The following is a 20,898-nucleotide window of genomic DNA, read 5'->3' as shown; positions in this document are numbered from 1 at the left end:
CTAAATAAATACAGCATGTATACAAAAAATACATGTTTCACTTAAGTCTGGGCTGAGGGTTAGGTAGGTAGGACTTATTCCACTGGTATCTGAAATAATTAGTCTCCCCTACTGGAATGTAAGTTCCTTAAAAAATGAGAATGATCTTATTCCTCTTTGAATCCCAATCACTAGTGCTCGGCATATGGTAGGTAGTCAATAAATATTGGGTAAGTGAAAGAATGAGTGAGCCACTAGTTTACAACTACACATCTGTGGTTGCTGAATGAATCCCCGGCCCCTATGAGACAGATACTAGGCATATAAAAAATACTGTCACCTTTTCTCATTAGTGACTAAAAGTTTTAAGGCAAGCAAATATCAATGTTCTTCCTATACTATGCTAATTAAGTTAGAGTTAGGTGGCTAACTTACCAGAGCAGACTTCCCCACGCCTCCTGAACCAAGGACCACTAGCTTGTACTCACGCATGATGTGGTCTGTTTAAATACTGACAATCTGGAAAAAAGAAAAAAACCACAAAGATCAATAAAACATGCTAAGAACAGCCTTAGAATGTACAAATGTTACATGAAATAATATGGTATTTTGGATTTTGTTTGCTTTTTCCTTTAAGGTCATCAGGCGGAAGACAGGCTACATAGCAAAACCATGAAGATTCTAACCTAAGTTTATAATGACTACTACCAGGCATTTTAATTCATTAAAGATCATCTTTGACTAGGCACAAGTCATTCGAGTCTGTTCATGTTACTTCCAAGAGTGATCAGAAAATAAGGTGATTAGGGGCGCCTGGGTGGCGCAGTCGGTTAAGCGTCCGACTTCAGCCAGGTCACGATCTCACGGTCCGTGAGTTCGAGCCCCGCGTCAGGCTCTGGGCTGATGGCTCAGAGCCTGGAGCCTGTTTCCGATTCTGTGTCTTCCTCTCTCTCTCTGCCCTCGCCCGTTCATGCTCTGTCTCTCTCTGTCCCAAAAATAAATAAACGTTGAAAAAAAAAATTAAAAAAAAAAAAAAAGAAGGTGATTAAAACTAGTAGTTGTCTTATAATTACAATCATGAACCCAATTCTTTACAAAGCTATTGTTTAAATGACGTAACATACTTTTTTGAAAAGTTCACTCATGAGCTTTAATGTATATGCTATTTAATTTGCTTAAAATATACAGTAATTCATATACTATTTTGTTCATTATTCTATTACAGCTGAACCATGTAAAATGTTACCTTGAAAATACTTAGGATATGAAAGAGTATTGTTGATGAAATTGTTAAAATTTTATAGGTAGGTATTAGCAATATACTCCATAAGACACAAATTGCTAGAAAAAAAAAGAAAAGAAATACAAACTTTTTTTTATCTCCAGTTATGCTAAAAGGTAAAAGGGCAGGAAAGAATTTCCAATGGCCATGATGGAGTAAGTATGAATGGACTTTCCATCCCCTTGTCAACAGCTAAAACAACAGACAAAATACATGAAACAACTGTTCTTTGGATGTTTGACAATAAGCAGTATAGGACTGTGATTTCTAAGAGATGGGACAAGATAAAGTAAGACCTACATCTGTCTTGGCTTTCTGCTTGAAGGCACTTTTCAGAGTGTGGTACAGGGAGGAAGAACTCAAGCAGAGACCAGAAAGTATATCAAAAAGAGGGAGACACATACAAAAAATTCTAGGAATCTGCAAAGGGCTTCACTTGAGTCTCTGGCCAAACACTAATCATAGCATGCAGGATGAAACTCCATGAGGTAAAGGCAAAGAATAAACAGGGATTTAAAAGCTGAACCACAGTGCTAAGAAAGACTGAAGTTCTGATCAGAAAAGTTCTCCCATGGGGTGCCTGGGTGGCTTAGTCAGTTAAGCATCTGACTTCAGCTCAGGTCATGATCTCACTGTCTGTGGGTTCGAGCCCCATGTCGGGCTCTGTGCTGACAGCTCAGAGCCTGGACCCTGCTTCAGATTCTGTGTCTCCCTCTCTCTCTCTGCCCCTCCCCTGCTCGTGCTCTCTCAAAAATAAATAAAACTTGAAAAAAAATTTTTTTTTAGAAGTTCTCCTTGTTGAAAAACAGGCAATTCACTTGAAATCCCAGAAGATTTGTAGACTTCTTGAGAAGCTATGCAAGACAAAAGAAAATGGAGTATCTTTAAAATGCTTAAAAAAAAATGGTCAACCCAGAATGCTAAATACAATGAATCTATTCTTCCAAAATGAAAGTGAAATAAAGCTTTTTTTTTTTTTTTTTCAAATAGATAGACAGGAAGGAAGGAAGGAAAGAAGGATGGAAAGAAAGCAGGATGGGAGGGAGCGAGACAAAGTAAACAAAAGAAGTAAAGAAGGAGGAAAAGCAAGGGGAAAATGTTCACCAGTACACACTTATAAAAAGCAAAGGAAGTTCTTCAGGTGGAAGAAAATGATAACAGGTGGAAGATTGGATCTACATAAAGGAATGAAGATTACTAAAGGAATAAAAAGTACCAGAAATGGTGAGAGTAAATCTACAAGACTTTTTCCACCACTTAAAGCAAAACTAATAACAATGTACTACAAGGTTTTGCAACACATGTGGAAGTAAAAAGTATTAACAATAATAGCACAAAAAGGGAAGGGGACTAGAAGTATATTGTTCAAGGTTCTTACAGTGTATGTGGAGTAGTATAATACTATTTGAAGATAAACTGTCATATGTTAAAAGATGCATACTCTAAAACCTAGGGGTGGGGGGGGTTCTGATTCATTCAAAACACAGCAGAAAAGAATACAAACAAGCAAAAAGAACAAAGATGAGACAAATATAAAACCTACAGAACGATACAATTAAAAGGCAACCGCATAAATGTAAATCATCTATTCCAATATTCCAACATTCCAATTCAAAGTCAAGAAAGCAAGACCTAACCATATGTTATCTTCAAGAAAGAAACTTTAGGGGCACCTGGGTGGCTCAGTGGGTTAAGCACCTGACTCTTGATTTCTGCTCAGGTCATGATCTCATGGTTTATAAGATAGGCCACTCGCGGGTACGTGGAGACTCTTGGGATTCTCTCTCTCTCTGCCTCCCTCTGCCCCTGGCCTATGTATGCACTTTCTAACAATCAATCAATCAATATTTTAAAAAAGAAACTTCAAAGATACACGGAAAGTTAAAAGTAATATTTATTGGTGACAAAGTCATAGTTGCTGCTGATATTACTACTGTGGTTTGCTGCCTGCATTCAAAATAGAAACAAATATTAAATTTCATTTCAGAAGTTACGAAAAATAAAGATTTTTTTTCCTATGCAAATGTTGGAGGCCCTAGATTATAAATCCTTATCTACTCTAAACAGCATTTTTGGTTACTCTAATTAAACTTACACTTTTTTGTTTCACATCTTTTTTATACACTTTTACTTTCTTAAGAGCTTTCATTTATATGGATTCTCAGGAATAGATGTTAGATTTTTTCAAATATTTCTTCTGCACCTATTGGTATTATACAGTTTTTCTTTTTCTTCTACTGATACATCTGCTCTTTCCACTTCTATTCAACACTGTTCTAAGCTACAAATAGTAGGGTCTAGACTATGGAAAAGGAATAAAGAAAATTGTCTTTATTCACAGATAACATGATCCTGTGCAGAATATACAAAAAAACTACCAGACTAATAAGTGAATGTAGCAAGATTTCAGGATAAAAGGTTGAGACAAAAAATAATAACTATCATATGTCTACATACAGGCAAAGAATTGAAAAATGTAATTTTAAAAATACCATCTAAAATAGCATCCAATAAGACATAAAATACTCAAGAGATGAATTTAACAGAATATGTGTAAGGCTTATACACTGAAACTACAAAACATGGCTCAGAGAAATTAAGGACATAGTAATCAGAGAGACATGCCATATTACATTAAGATGTGTCCATATTACTGTTAACATGTCAATTCTCTCCAAGTTGGATCTACAGATTCAGTGCAAGCACAATCAGCAGGTTTCTTTTTTGTAAAAATTGGTAAGATGACTATAACCTTTTTTTTGAAAATGTTAACAGAACAGTTAACAGAGATGGAGAAGAAAAAAAAGTCTTACACTACCTGATTTTAAGACATAATCCAAAACTACAGTAATAAAGATACTATTATATTGGCATAAGACAACCAGATCAGTGGCACTAAATTAAACCCAGACATAAAACCGCATATACATATTCTGTTCATTTTTGATAAAGGGACTGTAGTACTCATCCTTCAAGATACCCCCCCGCCCACACACACACACAATGATCCTGGCCTCTTGGTATTCATAACCAGAACTGTTCCCTCTCAGTATTCATATCCTTTTGTGTAGTTTCCTCCTAAGACTGGTTTTCCAACCAAGAGAATATGGCAGAAGTGACCATATGTGATTTCCAAGATTAGCTCCTCATCCATCAACAAGATGGATGAATCTTAAAAACACCCTCAACAAGGGGCACCTGGGTGGCTCAGTCGGTTAAGTGCCTGACTTCAGCTCAGGTCATGCTCTCCTAGTTCGAGTCCTGCATGGTGCTCTCTGCTGTCAGCATGGAGCCCACTTCTGATCCTCTGTCCCCATCTCTCTCTGCCCTTCCCTGGCTTGTGCTCTCTCCCGAGCATATGCTCAAAAATAAATAAACATTAAAAAAATAAAATACACAATCGGCAAAATACACAAAAGGCACTGCAGCTTGTACCATGGTCTCTGGCATCATTCACTCCAAGGGAAGCCATTCACCAAGTCGTGAGGACACTTAACTAGCCCTGCAGAGAGGCCCAACTGGAGAGGAACTGAGGACCCCTACCAACAGCTAGCACAATTTACCAAACGTGTAAGTGAGCCACCTTCAGAAGTATATCTTACAGTTTTAGTCAAGTCTTACTTATTAATTCAGAGGATTGCAGTCTCATGATACCATGAATCAGAACCTTACAGTCAAGCCACTCTGAAACACCTTAGATCCACAGAAACTAAGATAATAAATGATTATTGTTGGTTTAATCCCAGTAAGATCTGTGTCAAACTGTTACACAGGAATAGATCACTTAATATAGGGGCAAAAGTAATTCAGTATGTAAGAGTCTTTCGAGTAAGTCAAGTCAGAAAAATATGAATGTCAACTCTTACCTTTGTTCATAATTGCCCAAATCTAGAAACAACCGAAATATCCATCAAGAAGTGAATGGATAAACTATGGTATATCCAATCAATGGAATATTACTACTATTCAGTAATAAAAAGATTCAACAAGATGGATATGAATCTTTTTTTTTTTAATGTTTATTTATTTTTGAGAGACAGAGAGAGCACGAGGGGGTAGGGGTGCAGAGAGACAGGGAGACACAGTATCTGAAGCAGACTCCAGGCTCTGAGGTATCAGCACAGAGCCTGACGTGGGGCTCGAACTCACGCACCATGAGATCATGACCTGAGCCAAAGTCAGATGCCCAACCAACTGAGCCACCCAGGTGCCCCTGGATATGAATGTTTAAAACACACCCAGCAACATACACAAAAGAGTGACTACTGTATGATTCCACTTATATAAAATTCCAGAAAAGACAAAACTAAGTTATAGTGCCAAAAAATTACCTGGGGACAGCGGTGGTAGGGCAGGGGTGATGACTATGAAGGAGCATAAGGGACTTTTCTGGGTGATAGAAATGATCTCTACCTTGATTACAGTGGTGGTTACCTAGGTGTTTCCATTTATCAAATCTTATTTAAAATAGGTACATTTTAGGAGCCCTCATGCACTATCAGGTGGGAATCCAAACTAGTGCAGCCACTGTGGAAAACGGAGAATTACCACATGATTCAGTAATTCCATTACTGGCTATTTGCCCAAAGGACACGAAAACACTAATTCAAAAAGAATTATGCACCCTTATGTTTACTGCAGCATTATTTATACTAACCAAATTATGGAAGCAACTGCAGTGTTAACTGATAGGTGAATGAATAAAAAAGGTGTGGTATATATGTGTACAATGGAATATTACTCAGCCATAAAAAATAAAATCTTGCCATTTGCAACAATATGAACGGATCTAGAGGGTATAATCTAAGTGAAATAAGTCAAAGAGAAACACCACATGACTTCACTCATATATGGAATTTAAGAAATAAAATGAAGAAAAAAAAAAAAAAAAAAAACCCCAGACTCTTAAATACAGACAACTGATGGTTTACCAGAGAGGAGATGGGTGGGGAGGGGTAACACTTATGATAAGCACAGAGTAATATACAGAATTGTAGGATCACTATATTATACACCTGAAACTAACAGAACACTGAATGTTATACTGGAATTAAAATTAAAAGATACAATTTAAAACATTTAAAAAGAAAAACAATTAAAAAAAATTTTTTTTAATGCTTATTTATTTTTTGAGAGAGAGATTGACAGAGTGTGAGCAGGGGAGGGGCAGAGAGAGAAAGGAAGACACAGAATCTGAAGCAGGCTCGAGGCTCCAAGCCGTCAGCACAGAGCCCGACACGGGGCTTGAACCCACGAAATGTGAGATCATGACCTGAGCCAAAGTCGGAGCTCAACCAACTGAGCCACCCAGGTGCCCCGAAAAAAACCATTTTATTACATGTAAATTATAGCTCAATAGAATTAATTTAAGAAAATCCAATGAGGAAAAAAGGAATATTTCTCAGAATGCCAGTTACATACATAGTTTTATAAACAATGTGTTTCCCAATGTGATAGTATTAAGAAGTGGGGCTTTTGGGAGGTAATTAGGATTAGATGAGGTCATGAGGGCATAGCCCTCACAACTGGATTAGTGTCCTTATGAGTCCCACGAGTTTGCTTCTCTTTGCTCTCCACCAAGTGAAGATACAGACAGCCATCTGAAAGTTAGGAAACAGGTCCTCAGACACCTGATCTCTCAGTGCCTTGCTTGGTCTTGGACTTCCAAGCCTCCAGAACTATGAGAAATACATTTCTGGTCTAAGCCACCCAGTCCAAGGTAATTGGTTCCAGCAGCCCTTACTGACCAAGAAACACAGTAAGGATAAATTATAGTAGACTATGCAACAGACATGGTGGCAGTTAGGATTGTTGTTCTGAACCAACAAACATTTACAAAGTATTTCTCAGGTAGGTACCAGTTCTATACCAGGTGCCAGGGACACAAAATGTTTCCCATCCTCAAGGAACTCGTGGAGGAGAAAAAATAAATAACTGCAATATGATGGGAACAACGTTATTACAGAGTGGAGATTAAAGGGTGGGGGAAGGATGGAGGAACAGAGGAGAGAGCAGGATAGTTTTTCAGTGGAGGTTACATAAGAACTTAGTGAAAAACTGAATAGGAATGTTCCAGGTAAGTAGGGAAGGGCATTCTAAGCAGAGGAAACAGTTTGAGCAAACACTCTAAATCACTAAATACACAAGATCCAGGGAATACCACACGGCTGGGTGTGGCCAAAACACAGGGTTTAAAATCAAGCTACAGAAAACGGAGCAGGGTATAGAGCCTGAGATGCTTGCAAAGGCACCATGTAAGTGTCTACAATTTATCTAGTAAGCAATGGGGAGAAAACAGCAACCTGTTTTGTTTTTTAAGTAATTCAGTCAGATATATAGTCTGGAAAGATAAGTGATAACAGTATATAAAATGGACTGAAAGAACCAGAGGCAGGGAGAATAGTCAGGAAGCTACTGAAATAGCTCAGGTGGGAAATGATACACGTCTGCACAGCAGCACTAGGGCTGAAAAGCAGACTATAGTTTTCCGAAGGTGAAACTGACAGGCCTCCATAGCTGGTTAGAGGTCATTATTTAGGGGAATGAAGAGGAATCATGGATAACTCCTAGAGATCTAGGTCTGGACAAATTGGGTGGCTAAAGGGAGTTTTAAAAAGTTAATACTCCTGCCCAAAATTAAGTTTGAGATTTCTATGAGAAAAGCAGGTAGAGACATATGATAGTTAAAAATCCAAGTCCGAAAGCTCAGTAGTAACCAAAGGGTTAGAGGGTACAGATTTTGGAATTGTTTTAAGAAATGTTAGTAGTTGAAATCACAGCAGATGAAATCAACCAAGGAGAATTTATTCAGTGAAAACAGAAGAAAGTTAAAGAATTGAGACCTGAGAAAGGACCACATCTATGTAGATGGACAGGAACTTGAGGAAAATGTGATTTAGGAGTGGTTTGTGCTGAACACTAATCATCCTATACCTCTATCCTACCCTCTACTTCTAACCTTGACTATTAAACACAAGAGCATATATTCATGCAAACAAATCTACATTAACTGCAACTCCCTTCTCAGGCCCCTGGTGATTCTTAGCTGGGGACTGCTGTCAAAGATGTAAATGTATCATCTCTAATCCAGAAATGTGGAACTTTCAAGAGGGAATCCTAATATAGCAAGACTAATTTATAGTCCCCAAATTGCCTCCTAGGTCCACAGAATTTGAGGAAAGCGCTCAGACATGGCCAAATTATTTTGGGTATTCTGCAACAACAAAATATTTGGCCCCTATTCCTCTACCCAAGTGGTAAGATATTCAAGTCGCAAAGCCATTTTTCAAAAATACTCCATGTACAGAAAATTTTCTTTATACCTAACAAATACCATGGGTCATGAATGTATACAATATGCACACATGCAAATACAAAAATAATACAGCTCAGATCACACACACACACACACACACACACACACACACACACACACAAATACCCAATAAGGAATAATGTGGATTAATATTTTCTTTTGAAAGGGGGTTAGTTCTAACTCATTACTGCCAAGTTAGAAAACCACTATGTTCTTCCAAGCAAATCCCATGCCTTTTTATGGAAATCTCTTGTGCCCTGCACTCCCAACACAGCACCAGAAAATTTCTCACTCTGGTTAAGATTCCCTGACGAATAAGGAGCACAAGAATAAACACTACGCTATGTTTAAATTTTAAGTCAATCTTGAGTTCCTAACATTATAGTCCAAGCTATAATGTAACAATTTTTCCATTCTTCCTTCAGCAAAACTACCTCTAAGTTTCACAAAATAACATAATTTGACTGTCTTTGTGACACAAATCAATCCCAATTTTGTTGTTTCAGTTTTTAAATATATAAACTAATTAATTATAAGATGAAATAGTTTCTTCTATATACAACCGAACCTACAAAACAAAATTCACTTAAGGAAATTTGGTTGTGATGAGAAATTTTGAAGAAAAAAAATTTTACCTTAAAGAACAAGTAGTTATATTATTGATTATATTTAAATATTTACAGAAGCCATGAATATCTTAAAACTGACAACTGACCACACAAAGGGGTGGGGGGGGGGTAGTGAATAAATATGGAAATCATGGTAAGATTTAATCTTCTAAAATAAAAAACAATGTTCTTCATAGTACATCATAATGGAAATTCAACTTTTTTTGTAACATAAAATCACATTATTATCTCAATGCAAGAATCTCTTCCTTGATACTTTCTCCTCTTGTTCTTCTCAAGATTAGCACTCTGGGGGTAGGATATAGGAATAAAGTGATAAGACGTCACATACTTGTAAATGAAGTTTATAAATTAGTCTTCACAGTCTAAAACCAGGTACATATCCCCAGTAGCATTCCTACCCCTTCCTACAATGAAAGGAGATAAGCTCTTATAAATAGACTAAGAGGTCATAGGGATTCTCAAGATGAGCAGACAATTATAGATGAGGCAAACATTCTGACAGAGGCATCACCATCACAAGAATTCCACAATCACAAGAACAAAAACCAAAGAAAACAGAGTTAAGAGGATCTATAAAACACTGTGAAATAAATGAAATATCCCTAAAGAAACTCCTGAGATTATCAAGTCTATGCAAAAGATACACTTGGAGATTTAGGAAATAAAATATATGATCATCAAAAAAAAAAAAATCAGTAGACAGGCTGAAGAGAAAAATGGATGTAGTTGAAAAGCAAGTCAGTGAACCAACATACTGAACCTACCCAAAGAGCGCAGCACAAAATGACGGAGAGATGGAATGTATGAAAGAAAGAGGTAAGAAAGATAAATCTCAAAGTTCTACCAGCTACATCTGACAGGAAGTCCAGAAACAGAAGAACTGAAGAAATAACAGAAAGACATTTCCAGAAGTAAATTAAGAAAATCAGAAATCTTCAGATTTAAAGTGCTCAATGAATGCCAAAAATAGTAATTTTAACAATGAAAGATCCAAAACTGAACATATAGTAGTTGAAAATTCAAGTCACTGAAAGTGAAGATAAAATCCTAAAAAGCTTCTAAAGAGGAAAAATGTATTCCCCTCCCTTTGAATATGGGCAGCTTTACTAAACAAAATATAGCAAAAGTGTTATCTGACTTCTGATGCTAGAAAGGGTGGCCAGAACAGAGCCTCCTCCTGGATCTCTCTTTTGGGAGCCAGGTGTGGGTCCAGAGCTGTCAGGCTGCCCTGAAGCCACCACTTTGGAGAGACCACAGAGACAGACTTGCCTGAACAGCCCTCCCATTTCAGTGCCCCTAGACCTGTAAATATAGAAGACTTTCAGACGATCCCGGACAGCCACCTTCTGACTGCAAGACCTTAAGAAACCTTAGGCCAGATCCACCCAGCTGAGCCACTCCCTAATTCCATAAATATTCAATAGGGAAAAAATGAAAATTAAAACATAAGGCAAAATATATAAAGTAAAAGTTGACACAACTAAAGGAAAACTAGAGAAATACACAATCATGATTAGATTTTAATATGACTCTCAGCAACTGATAGAAAAGTATAAAAACGGTAATGATATACATATAAGATTTGACCAAATAATGAATCAACTTAACCCAATAGCTATATATAGAACACCACACCCAACAACTGCAAATGACACATTTTTTTTTTTTCAAGTGCACATAGATCATTTACTAGTAAGGCCATGCTGGTCTCAACTAATTTCAAAGAACTGAAATCACACAGAGTATATATACTAACCACAATGGAATTAAACTAGAAATCAATATAAAAATATAACTAGGTAATATCAGAATGTTTGTAAGTTAAACAACCCAATTCTAAATACACAGGTCAAAGAAGAAATCAAAATGGAAAGTAAGCAATTAGAACTAAGCGACAAAAAATATATATCAAAACTTATTTGTTGGAGGTAGCCAACAAAACAAGGAAAATGATTCAGGAAATCAAAAGGCGTAAGAACAAGAAATCATGGCAAGCAAATAAATCAGTAAAAATTATGGTTAGAAGTCTAATGATCACTGTAAAATATGTTTAAAAACCTGGAAATAAAACTTCGTGATTATCTCCACACTTTGGTTTGAGAGGAATTAGTAGGGAAGAGTGAAGGCATGTTGAAGTTTTTCTCTTGCTTGGGAAAATAAAAGATTCTCTCTCTCTCTCTCTCTCTCTCTCTCTCTCTCTCTCTCTCTCTCTCTCTCTCCCCAGATTGAAAAAATATAAATCTAAATGTGAAAAATGTAACGTTAACAACTACATTATACATAATTTAAAAATCACTAGAGGAAAAATAGACAAAGAAGACTTGACCAATTCAACCAGAGTTAGAAAATGAAAAATAAACAACCGGAACAAAACGTAAACAAAAGATAGTAAGAGTAAGACAAAACAGATCAGTAGTCCTAATAAAAAGAAGTCTTCCTAAATCCTAGTCTGTAAACCACACATGATAAAAGCTTATTTTATGAAGTCTAAGATGACACATGTAAGGCTTGGAAAACAATAAACTTAACTTCCATGCAGCAAATCTTACATGTTGTATGAATAGCTGGTTTTGTCCTTTGTTTTTAAGTTTATTTAATTATTTTGAGAGAGAGAAACACAAGAGCACAAGAACGGGAGGGACAAAGGGGGAGAGGGGAAGAGGGAGAGAGGGAGAATCTCAAGCAAGTCCCACACTGTCAGCGCAGAGCCCGAAGGGAGGCTTGATCTCACAACTGTGAGATCATGACCTGAGCTGAAATCAAGAATTGGACATTTAAGGGCTGAGGCCACCCAGGCGACCCTTGCGCCTTTTTTTTTCTTTTTAAATGTTTGTTTATTTTTGAGACAGAGTAAGTAGGGGAGAGCCAGAGAGAGGGAGACAGAGAATCCAAAATAGGCTCTGTGAGGTCAGCGCAGAGCCTAACATGGGGCCTGAACTCACAAACCATGAAATCAAGAGTTGGATGCTTAACTGACTGAGCTACCCAGCTACCCCACCTTTTCTTGTTTTACATACTGTGAAGTGAGTATGTAACAATAGAATGCCTGAAATATAGTGTTTCGTTTGTGGCAACTCACTCTACAAACATCTCTAGATAAGGTCATCTAAGCCCTTTGAACTCTACCTTCACAAAATAGTCCATTCCATTTCTGGGTAATCTAACTGTTAGAATGTTCTTTACACCACTGTTTCTTAGTAGTGGCCACTTACTGGGTCTCTGTCTTTTGATGCTAAACAGAATAAAGAGAATTCCTTTTCTGAAGTCTATATTCCTCAAATATTTGAAAACAGCTATTCCCCCCCCCCCCCCACACACACACATCCTCTTTTTTTAAAAAAGCAGTCTTATTTCTTTTTTCAAATGCTAAAGTTTCAAGTTCTGTAATCATTCTGGTTTCCTCTGCAAAATATCTAGTTCTTACTCTCTCTTAAGATAAAAGCATTATGTGCTAATTAGGACTATTAGCAGGCATTACTGAAAAGCTTAAAACAACAAAAAAGCAGTCTCTGTATCCCCTTCACTTAAAACAGTTACTTCAAACTTCTAGCTTCTTTGAGTATTTTCTTCCATATTTTCTAAATAAGGTATTTATACTACTATCTCTTGGCTTTTAGTTTTAGGTATTGCTATTATGGTAGATGAGAATTTTAGTGCTCGTTAACACACAGCAAAGTAGTATATTAAGATTACATGTCCTTTTTCGTAGAACTTGTGTTTATTCTGGAATTCTCTATCAACGTAATTTTCCAACCAACTTGTCAGATAACCTATCAACTTCATTCCCCTCCCCTCCCCACCCCTCACCCTTCATAGAGCTTGTTGAAATCTGTGTCAGTTGCTCTCTCGACTTGCAGATGTCTGTCAACCTAGGACTGTCTTATGTATTCGTTTAGAACACTGTGCTTCAAAATGCCTATCCACAAAGTGCTATCACTACCATTTGCTACTGCTCCTCCAGAAAATAAGGAACTTGCCCCAATAAATCTTCTTAAATAAGCACACTGTTTAATTCAGTTGAACAGTATGAATATGTACTATAGGGCTGGTAACAAGTTTTTTATTTACAGAGAAAGAAAAGAAACACTCAATTACAGATCATTCTCAGTATTGTGCCACCACTTTCTGGTACAAGCATCCAAAACTTATCAGTAACACTTTTTAAAAAAACAATTTTACAAACACAAGGTTTCTACAATTGCTTATGTTCTTGCAATTCCTTACTGATACTTCCCCACTTCTTTATATATTAAAAACGAACATAAACTCTATTGTTTTAAAAGGAATTCATCCGTCAATCATCCCCAAGTAAATCTACCAAAATCTTAAGATTATATGACTTAAGTAAAATATAACTGAGACAACCATCCCATTCATTGCACCTTTGAAATTCTCCAAAAATTCAAGTAAAGGATTAAAATATTTAATACAAGGCCGTCTGGGTGGCTCAGTAGGTTGAGCATCTGACTCTGGATTTTGGCTCAGGTCATGATCTCATAGTTTGTAGGTTCCAGCCCTGAATCAGGGTCTGCACTAACAGCACAGGCTATGCTTGGGATTCTCTGTCCCTCTCTTTCTCCCTCTCGTCTGCTTGCTATCTCTTTAAAAAAAAAAAAAAAAAATTTTAATCCAATCCTCTTAATTCAGGAGAGCAAATTTGACAAGTGGTCTTGAAAGGCTTACTATACTACTGTGGTAACCTATGCAATCATCCACCATTTCAAATTATTCTGCAAACAAAAATTTATTTAGGTATACTTTTGTGTAATGAGTATCTGTGGTTGTAGCTCCTCTTTCATTCTTATTATGTCCCCCCCCTTTCTTTTAACAATCTTATCAGGTTTGTCTTCTAGCAATCAACTTTGGCTTACCATAAGCTTGCTTTATGTTTCCTCAATATCTGCTTTTATGCCTATTACTTCATTCTTTTCTTTATTCTGTTCTTTTCCTAAGTTAGGTTGGATGCTTGGCTCTTTAATTTTCATTTTTCTTTTCTAATTAACATCTCAGACCCTCCACCAGGGATCATTTTCCTTCTACCTGAAGTGTGTCTTTTCGAAGTTGTCTTAGAGATGTTCTATTGGTAGTAAAATCTCTTCAGTGTTCATTTATCTAAAAACTTTATATTACCTATATTCTTAGCTCTAAGAGTTATTTACTCTCAGCATACTGTAGTTATTATTCTCCTTTCTTTTGGTTTCAATTTTCTTTTTCATAAATTAGCCTAATTGTAGATCTTCTGAAAATAATCTGTATTCTCCCTCTGGCTCTTTTTTTTTTTTTTTTTTTTTAAAGATAGAGAGCCAGTGGGAGAGAGGCAGAGAGAGAGGGAGAGAGAAAATCTTAAGCAGGCTCCACGTTCAGCACAGAGCCCAATGCGGGGGATTGATCTTATGACCCTGAGATTATGACCTGGGCCAAAATCAAGCGTCAGATGCTCAACCAATTGAGCCACCTGGGCACCCCACTCTCTGGCTATTTTTAAGATCTTTCATTGTGTGCAATTTTAACTATGAAGTTGGGTTTAGATTTTTATTTAACCTTTATGTGACTTCTTACATTTGTATCTTTTTGCAGTTTTATAAATTCTCAAGCATAATCTCAAATATTCTTTCTACATCACTTTTCTTCCTATGTGGACTCTGCTTAGATTTGTTGTATTTTCTCATGCTCCTCTTCTATTAGGACACAGACTAGGCTGCTATAATAAGAGACCCTAGGGTGGCTTAAACAAAATTCAAACTTCTTCTCCCTCATATGAAAGTCAGAAGGGATATAGTCCAGGGGGCAGTTTACTAGTCAGCTAAGTTCTCACATCTTGTTGCTCTACTGTCCTTAGAGTATTGCCCTCTCCCACAAGCTAAAAATAGTTTACTACCATGTACACATTCCAGTCCACGGGAAAAAAAGGTATATCCCTTTCCTTTTATAGGCATAACCTATAAGGTTAAAACCTACGAGGGCACCTGGGTGGCTCGGTCAGTTAAGCGTTCAACTTCAGCTCAGGTCATGATCTTGTGGTTTGTGAGTTCAAGCCCCACATCAGGCTGTGCACTGAGAGTGCAGAGCATGCTTCAAATCCTCTGCCTCTCTCTGTCCCTCCCCTGTTCATTCTCTCTCTCCAAAATAAACAATTAAAAACAAAAAAAACCTATGCACGCATAACTTCCACTTACATCTAAATTAACAAAACTCTGTCACATAGTCAAACCTCACTATCAGAAAGGCAGTGAAATGAAAGCTCCTTTCACTGGACAGCAAAGGATCCAACTAATACATCCATAACTTAGTAAGGAATCAAGGAAAACTAGAGATATCGAATTCTCTTTTCTTCGCTTGCATATTTCCTCTCCCCGTCGCTTTATTTTGGTTGCTTTACTCTTTAGATCATCTTCCAGTTCTATTGACTCTCTAAACTAATCTGGTATTAAAGCTATCTATTAAGCTTGAATTTTTTAATTTATATTATTTCTAGAAGTTCCCCCTTCCTTTGTCTTCTGGTAATTTTTCATAGTCTCATTCTCAGAAGCAATATACTGAAATGTTTTAAAGCCTGAACTTAGGATCCATACTGCTGGCCAGAATTCTGCTCTACCACTTAGTGACCTCTGACTACATTTTTCCTCCTGAACATTTCCTACTGGAAATGCCTCTCATTAACAAAAGAAGGGAGAGTATCATAGTACCCAAAAATATCCCATTCTCTGTGTCTCTGGGTACTGATACGCACTGTGGCATCCAGGAGTTATTTTAAAAGAGTAAATGCCTCTCTTTTAGCAACAGCATAAATCATCAAAAAGAGCATCAACGGGAACCTCTTTTTACATGTATCACCATCTACTTAGTAAAACAAATATTCTTCAGCAACTCTTATCATAGGCAAATAACACGTTTTGCAAACCACGAAAAAAATGTTAGAGGCAGTGACTAGTATTTTCTAGGTTGACAAAAATTTTTTTTCCTGAAAAGAGAAGGTTTACAGATAAGGTTTACTAATTTATGCTAAGTATAGCTAATTACATCAATTCTGTAAACTAGATACATTTCCATAAATAGAGGTATTTATTCTAACATTATTCTCTTAATGGCACTGACACATAAATTATATAATCATAATTTAAAAATTTAAGACTAACCCACCAAAAGCAAGCCACAGCTAATGAAAAAGTATGAATTGCGAAAAACCTGTAAAGCAAAACAGCATAACTATCACTAAATTTCTGATATCTTTATCCTTTAAAGATGACTTCATTTCTTATCACCAGCTGAAATGTTATGACCTTTCACCGAAAGAGAAAGTAAAATGATGTGACCAACAACTAAACTTCATAGTATTATTTACAAAGCTCCTTCCTTTTATTGTTCATCAAAATCAAATCCATTATCCCAATTTTATTTTTATTTAAAAAATTTTTTTTCTTTAATGTTCATTTATTTTTGACAGGGAGAGACAGAGCATGAGCGGGGAAGGGGCAGAGAGAGACACACACACACAGAATCGGAAGCAGGCTCCAGGCTCTGGGCTGTCAGCACAGAGTCCGACGCGGGGCTTGAACTCACAGACCACGAGATCATGACCTGAGCCGAAGTCGGATGTTCAACCGACTGAGTCACCCAGGTGCCCCTCCATTATCCCAATTATAAAGATGAGGAAACCATACTAGGTTTAACTTGGATTAAATGACTTAGGCACAAAATAACTAGAAGGCTGTCCCAATTTTAAATGCCATTCTCTTTTCAATGTATCATGCTCTGTTATATAACAACACCACAACAATAATATAATAGCATACACCTACTGAGAGTTTACCACATGCCGTGCACTCTTTTAAGAAATCCTCACAAAAAGCTTGTGAGGTAGGAACTAGTAATTTGCCCAAGCCATACATCTAGAAGAGAAGCCATGATTCACACTTAGGCAGCCCAGTTCCAGAGTTCACACTCATTAACCAACATGCTAACTTGCTTCTATACTCACGTATGTACATGGAAACTTGTAAATGCATAGACTATCTTTGGAAGGAAACTTTGGAGGAATGAAGGGATATGGAAAGAAGGGAGATTTTTCACTGTATGTCTTGCGTGCATTTCTTGAAAGTCTGGCCAGAGGACGGGTAGAGAGTACTGCAGACATGGAGTTCCATTTAAAAAGGCAGACTCAGCAAAATGAAGAGTCTAATGAAAAAAACTATTTAAAAAAGGCTAGGTGGCTGAATATTCTCAGTGAAAGGCAGTGGGAAAGGAATGAGTATAGTCATTGTTTGAACAATAAGCTAGTAAACTACCAAAATCCCTGTTTGATATCTTAAGAACTTGCTTTCCTAACAGTGGGGGAAAGCCACCTAAGGCTTTTGAGAAATTTGAGGAAAGGAAGAAAAAAAAAAGCTCGATGAGAATTGTGTAGGTTGGAACAAAGGAATGAGAAACTGGAGCAGGGAGATCAGTTAGGAGAGCAAAGAATGGGCTGGGATTGGAGATAAAAGAAGGTTAATCTTAAAGGGCATAGTTCAGCAACGTTGCTGTGAACATCAAATAAGATAATGCATATATAGCCCTGGCAAATATATTTGCCATATAATGCCTGACAAATATTATCCACTAAAAAATAACTACTACTATCGCTGTTTTACTACTGTAACTAGAGTCTTACTGGTATTTTGACAAGAATTGTGGAAAGGTAATATAAAACAAGAGTGGACAGGGGCGCTTAGGTGGCTCAGTCAGTTGAGTGTCTGATTTCAGCTCAGGTCATGATCTCACAGTTCGTGAGTTCGAGCCCTGCGTCAGGCTCTGTGCTGACAGCTCAGAGTCTGGAGCCTGCTTCAGATTCTGTGTCTCCCGCTCTCTCTGCTCCTCCCCTGCTCACACGCTGTCTCTCTCTCAAAAATAAATAAAGATTAAAAAAGTAAATAAAGTAAATAAAATAAAACAAGAGTGGACAGCACTATGAGATTAGGAATCCCAAATGAGGAGGCAGAATAATAAAATTTATTGACTTTGAATTTTATTGAAGGGTCCACAGCTCTTTGAAAACCATAAACACAGAGGGGGAAGTAGAGACCAAGGAACCCAAATTAACACCCCTGATTGAAAGGGAAGATCTTTTTGCTGGCATATCTGGATCCAAAACCAAACTCTATAAATTGTGTGAGCCTGGACAAGTTATTTGCCCTGATTGATATGCAATTTTTGTATCAACAAAACAAATCTGGATTAAGATAACTTCACTTGTTTCTGATAATTAAACAATATGACATATTTTAGGTACATATAAAATAAAATACGTAGCATGGGACAGGTTAAATGCTTTTTCCCTCCTAAAGTGAAACAAATAGAGGATCAACATTCTGGTTTGATGAAAATATTGCCACCTTAGAAAACTACTGTTAGGATCCCAGTTTATTAGTTTGTTTGCTTTAAGAACTTTAATCTATCTTAGCATGGCTAGAATGTCATGAGTTTCTGATTCTCATAAACTGTGAAGCTCTACACAGTTTCCTGCTGTCAGAGGTTGCTGGCTTTGTGACAAGAAATAACACAGGCAGCCATCTTTGTCTTTTAAAACTCCTGTTGAGGACAATCTTAGTCCTAATCAACTTCTTAATTTTTGAGATAAGAGGAAGTCAGAAAAAATATAATCAAATTATTTAAATTTTTAAAAAATGTTTATTTTTGAGACAGAGACAGAGCATGAGTAGGGGGAGGGGCAGAGAGAGAGAGAGACACACACACACACACACAGAATCTGAAGCAGGCTCCAGTCTCTGAGCTGTCAGCACAGAGTCCGACGTGGGGCTTCAACTCACAAACCGTGAGATTATGACCTAAGCCGAGGTCGGACGCTTAACTGGCTGAGCCACCCAGGCACCCTATAATAAAATTATTTAAAGTCTTGTTTTCATGAGAGATGAATCAGTTTGATCAGGCCTAGAAACTGGCCATTCAAATAAGAATAAATAACTTAATTAGGGATCTTTGATTTTGTGCCTACCGTGAAGAAATCTACAAAAAGATATAAGACTGTTGATTTTCTAGGATTTGTTTTAAAGAGTTAAAACAATTTTATTTACTCATAATGGAATCAGATGAGATTTTATAAATGAGAGATCCTAATCTGGCAATAAGGAGTTACAAATTGCTGGCCACGTATGTTTATAAATGGATTTTTTCATAAGAATCAAACATTTCCAAACATTTTTTCTGTAGGCCATCAACCCCGGGTTGATAAGCTACCATCAGCTTATACCAGGATTACTGTAATAGCCTCTCATCTGGTTTCCCCACATCCAATTTTTCCCTCTCCAATCTTTTTTCCACAATGAAGCCAGAACGATCAGTATAAAAAGATAAATTTAATCATGTTACTGACCCTCCTCCCAAATCCCTCTAGTTAAGATACTTCAGTTTTTTTCCACTACCTTTAAATACAAACCAAAAATGTTAACATGGCCTACAAGGGTCTGCACAGTTGAGTCTCTAACTCCTACCTAGCTTCACCTCACAATACACTTCCTCTCATTCTCAATGCTCCAGCCAAACTGGCTTTAATATTCTCCAGTGTGCCATGCTCTCTCCTGCCAAAGACACAAGTTGGCTGGTAAAGTGTTCTGGAAAAATATTACAGAGGAAAAGGAAGACAGAGAGTTCATAGGGCATGGAGATTTACAATTAGAAAAAAATGGTATTTGGGGTGCCCGGGTGGCACAGCTGGTATAAGCGTCCAACCCTTGATTTTGGCTCAGGTCATGATCTCATCGTCTGTGAGTTCGAGCCCCACATAGGGCTCTGCACTGATGGTATAGAGCCTGCTTGAGATTCTGTCTCTCCTTTTCTCTGCCCCTCCCCAGCTTGTGCTCTCACTCTCAAAATAAATAAACTTAAGAAATTTAAAAACAGGGGTGCCTGGGTGGCTCAGTCGGTTAAGCGTCCGACTTTGGCTCAGGTCATGATCTCACAGTTCGTGGGTTCGACCCCGCATGGGGCTCTGTGCTGACAGCCAGAGCCTGGAGCCTGCTTCTGATTCTGTGTCTCCCTCTCCCTCTGCCCCTCCCCTGCTCATGCTGTCTCTCTCTGTCTCTCAAAATAAAGAAATGTAAAAAATAAATAAATAAATAAATTTAAATTTAAAAATAAAAAAAAGTGATACTTGAACAAACACCTAGAGGCAATGGGAAGTTAGACAATGCAGTTATGCAGATCTTTGAGAGGTCTGCTGACTTCCAAAGAGAAAGAAGGGCACCCTAACAGGAGTGCAATGTGATTAGTAGGAGATAAAGTAAGAGATAGCTAAATATAGACTTTCAGGCCATGGTTAAGACTTTGGCTTTTACTTGGTGTGAGATGGGAAATCACTGGCTGGTTGTGAGGAAAGGATGACAGATTCCCACTGAAATTTTGAACAGGTATCCTGCTGTTGAAATGAAGGAGGAAGTCAAGGACAGAGGTAAGAAGAACTATGTGAAAGCAAATGAAACAACCCAAAAGATGGTAACCTGGACCAAAGTAGTAGCGGTGGAGTGGTAAGAATTAGTTATCTTCCAGATACATTGTGAAGTCAGGGCCAAAAGGAGTGAGGAGTTGGAAGGAAAAAAAAATGAATAATTAACAGAAAAATAATAAGCAAAAGATAATAAATAATAATAAGACACCAAACCACAGATCCAAAATATTCAGAGAACATCAAGCAGAAT

At 37.3% G+C, this 20,898-nt stretch overlaps 1 protein-coding gene across 2 annotated transcripts in view; it reads right to left on the bottom strand.

Moving 5' to 3' along the window:
- RAP1A (RAP1A, member of RAS oncogene family) overlaps window positions 1–20,898 on the bottom strand; it is a 71,008-nt gene that overhangs the window by 20,214 nt on the left and 29,896 nt on the right. Inside the window, exon 2 of one of the 2 annotated variants that reach the window (XM_006934999.4) lies at window positions 415–498. In XM_006934999.4, the coding sequence (XP_006935061.1) occupies window positions 415–471 (57 nt within the window). In that variant the 5' untranslated portion in view covers window positions 472–498. The remainder of the gene's footprint in view (window positions 1–414; window positions 499–20,898) is intronic. The other variant, XM_019837615.2, reaches the window with a different exon arrangement.

The sequence above is a fragment of the Felis catus genome, chromosome C1 (assembly GCF_018350175.1).
Source record: "Felis catus isolate Fca126 chromosome C1, F.catus_Fca126_mat1.0, whole genome shotgun sequence".
Lineage (NCBI taxonomy): Eukaryota > Metazoa > Chordata > Mammalia > Carnivora > Felidae > Felis > Felis catus.
Note: the sequence above shows the minus strand (reverse complement) of the source record. Positions and strands in the feature narration are given on the sequence as shown.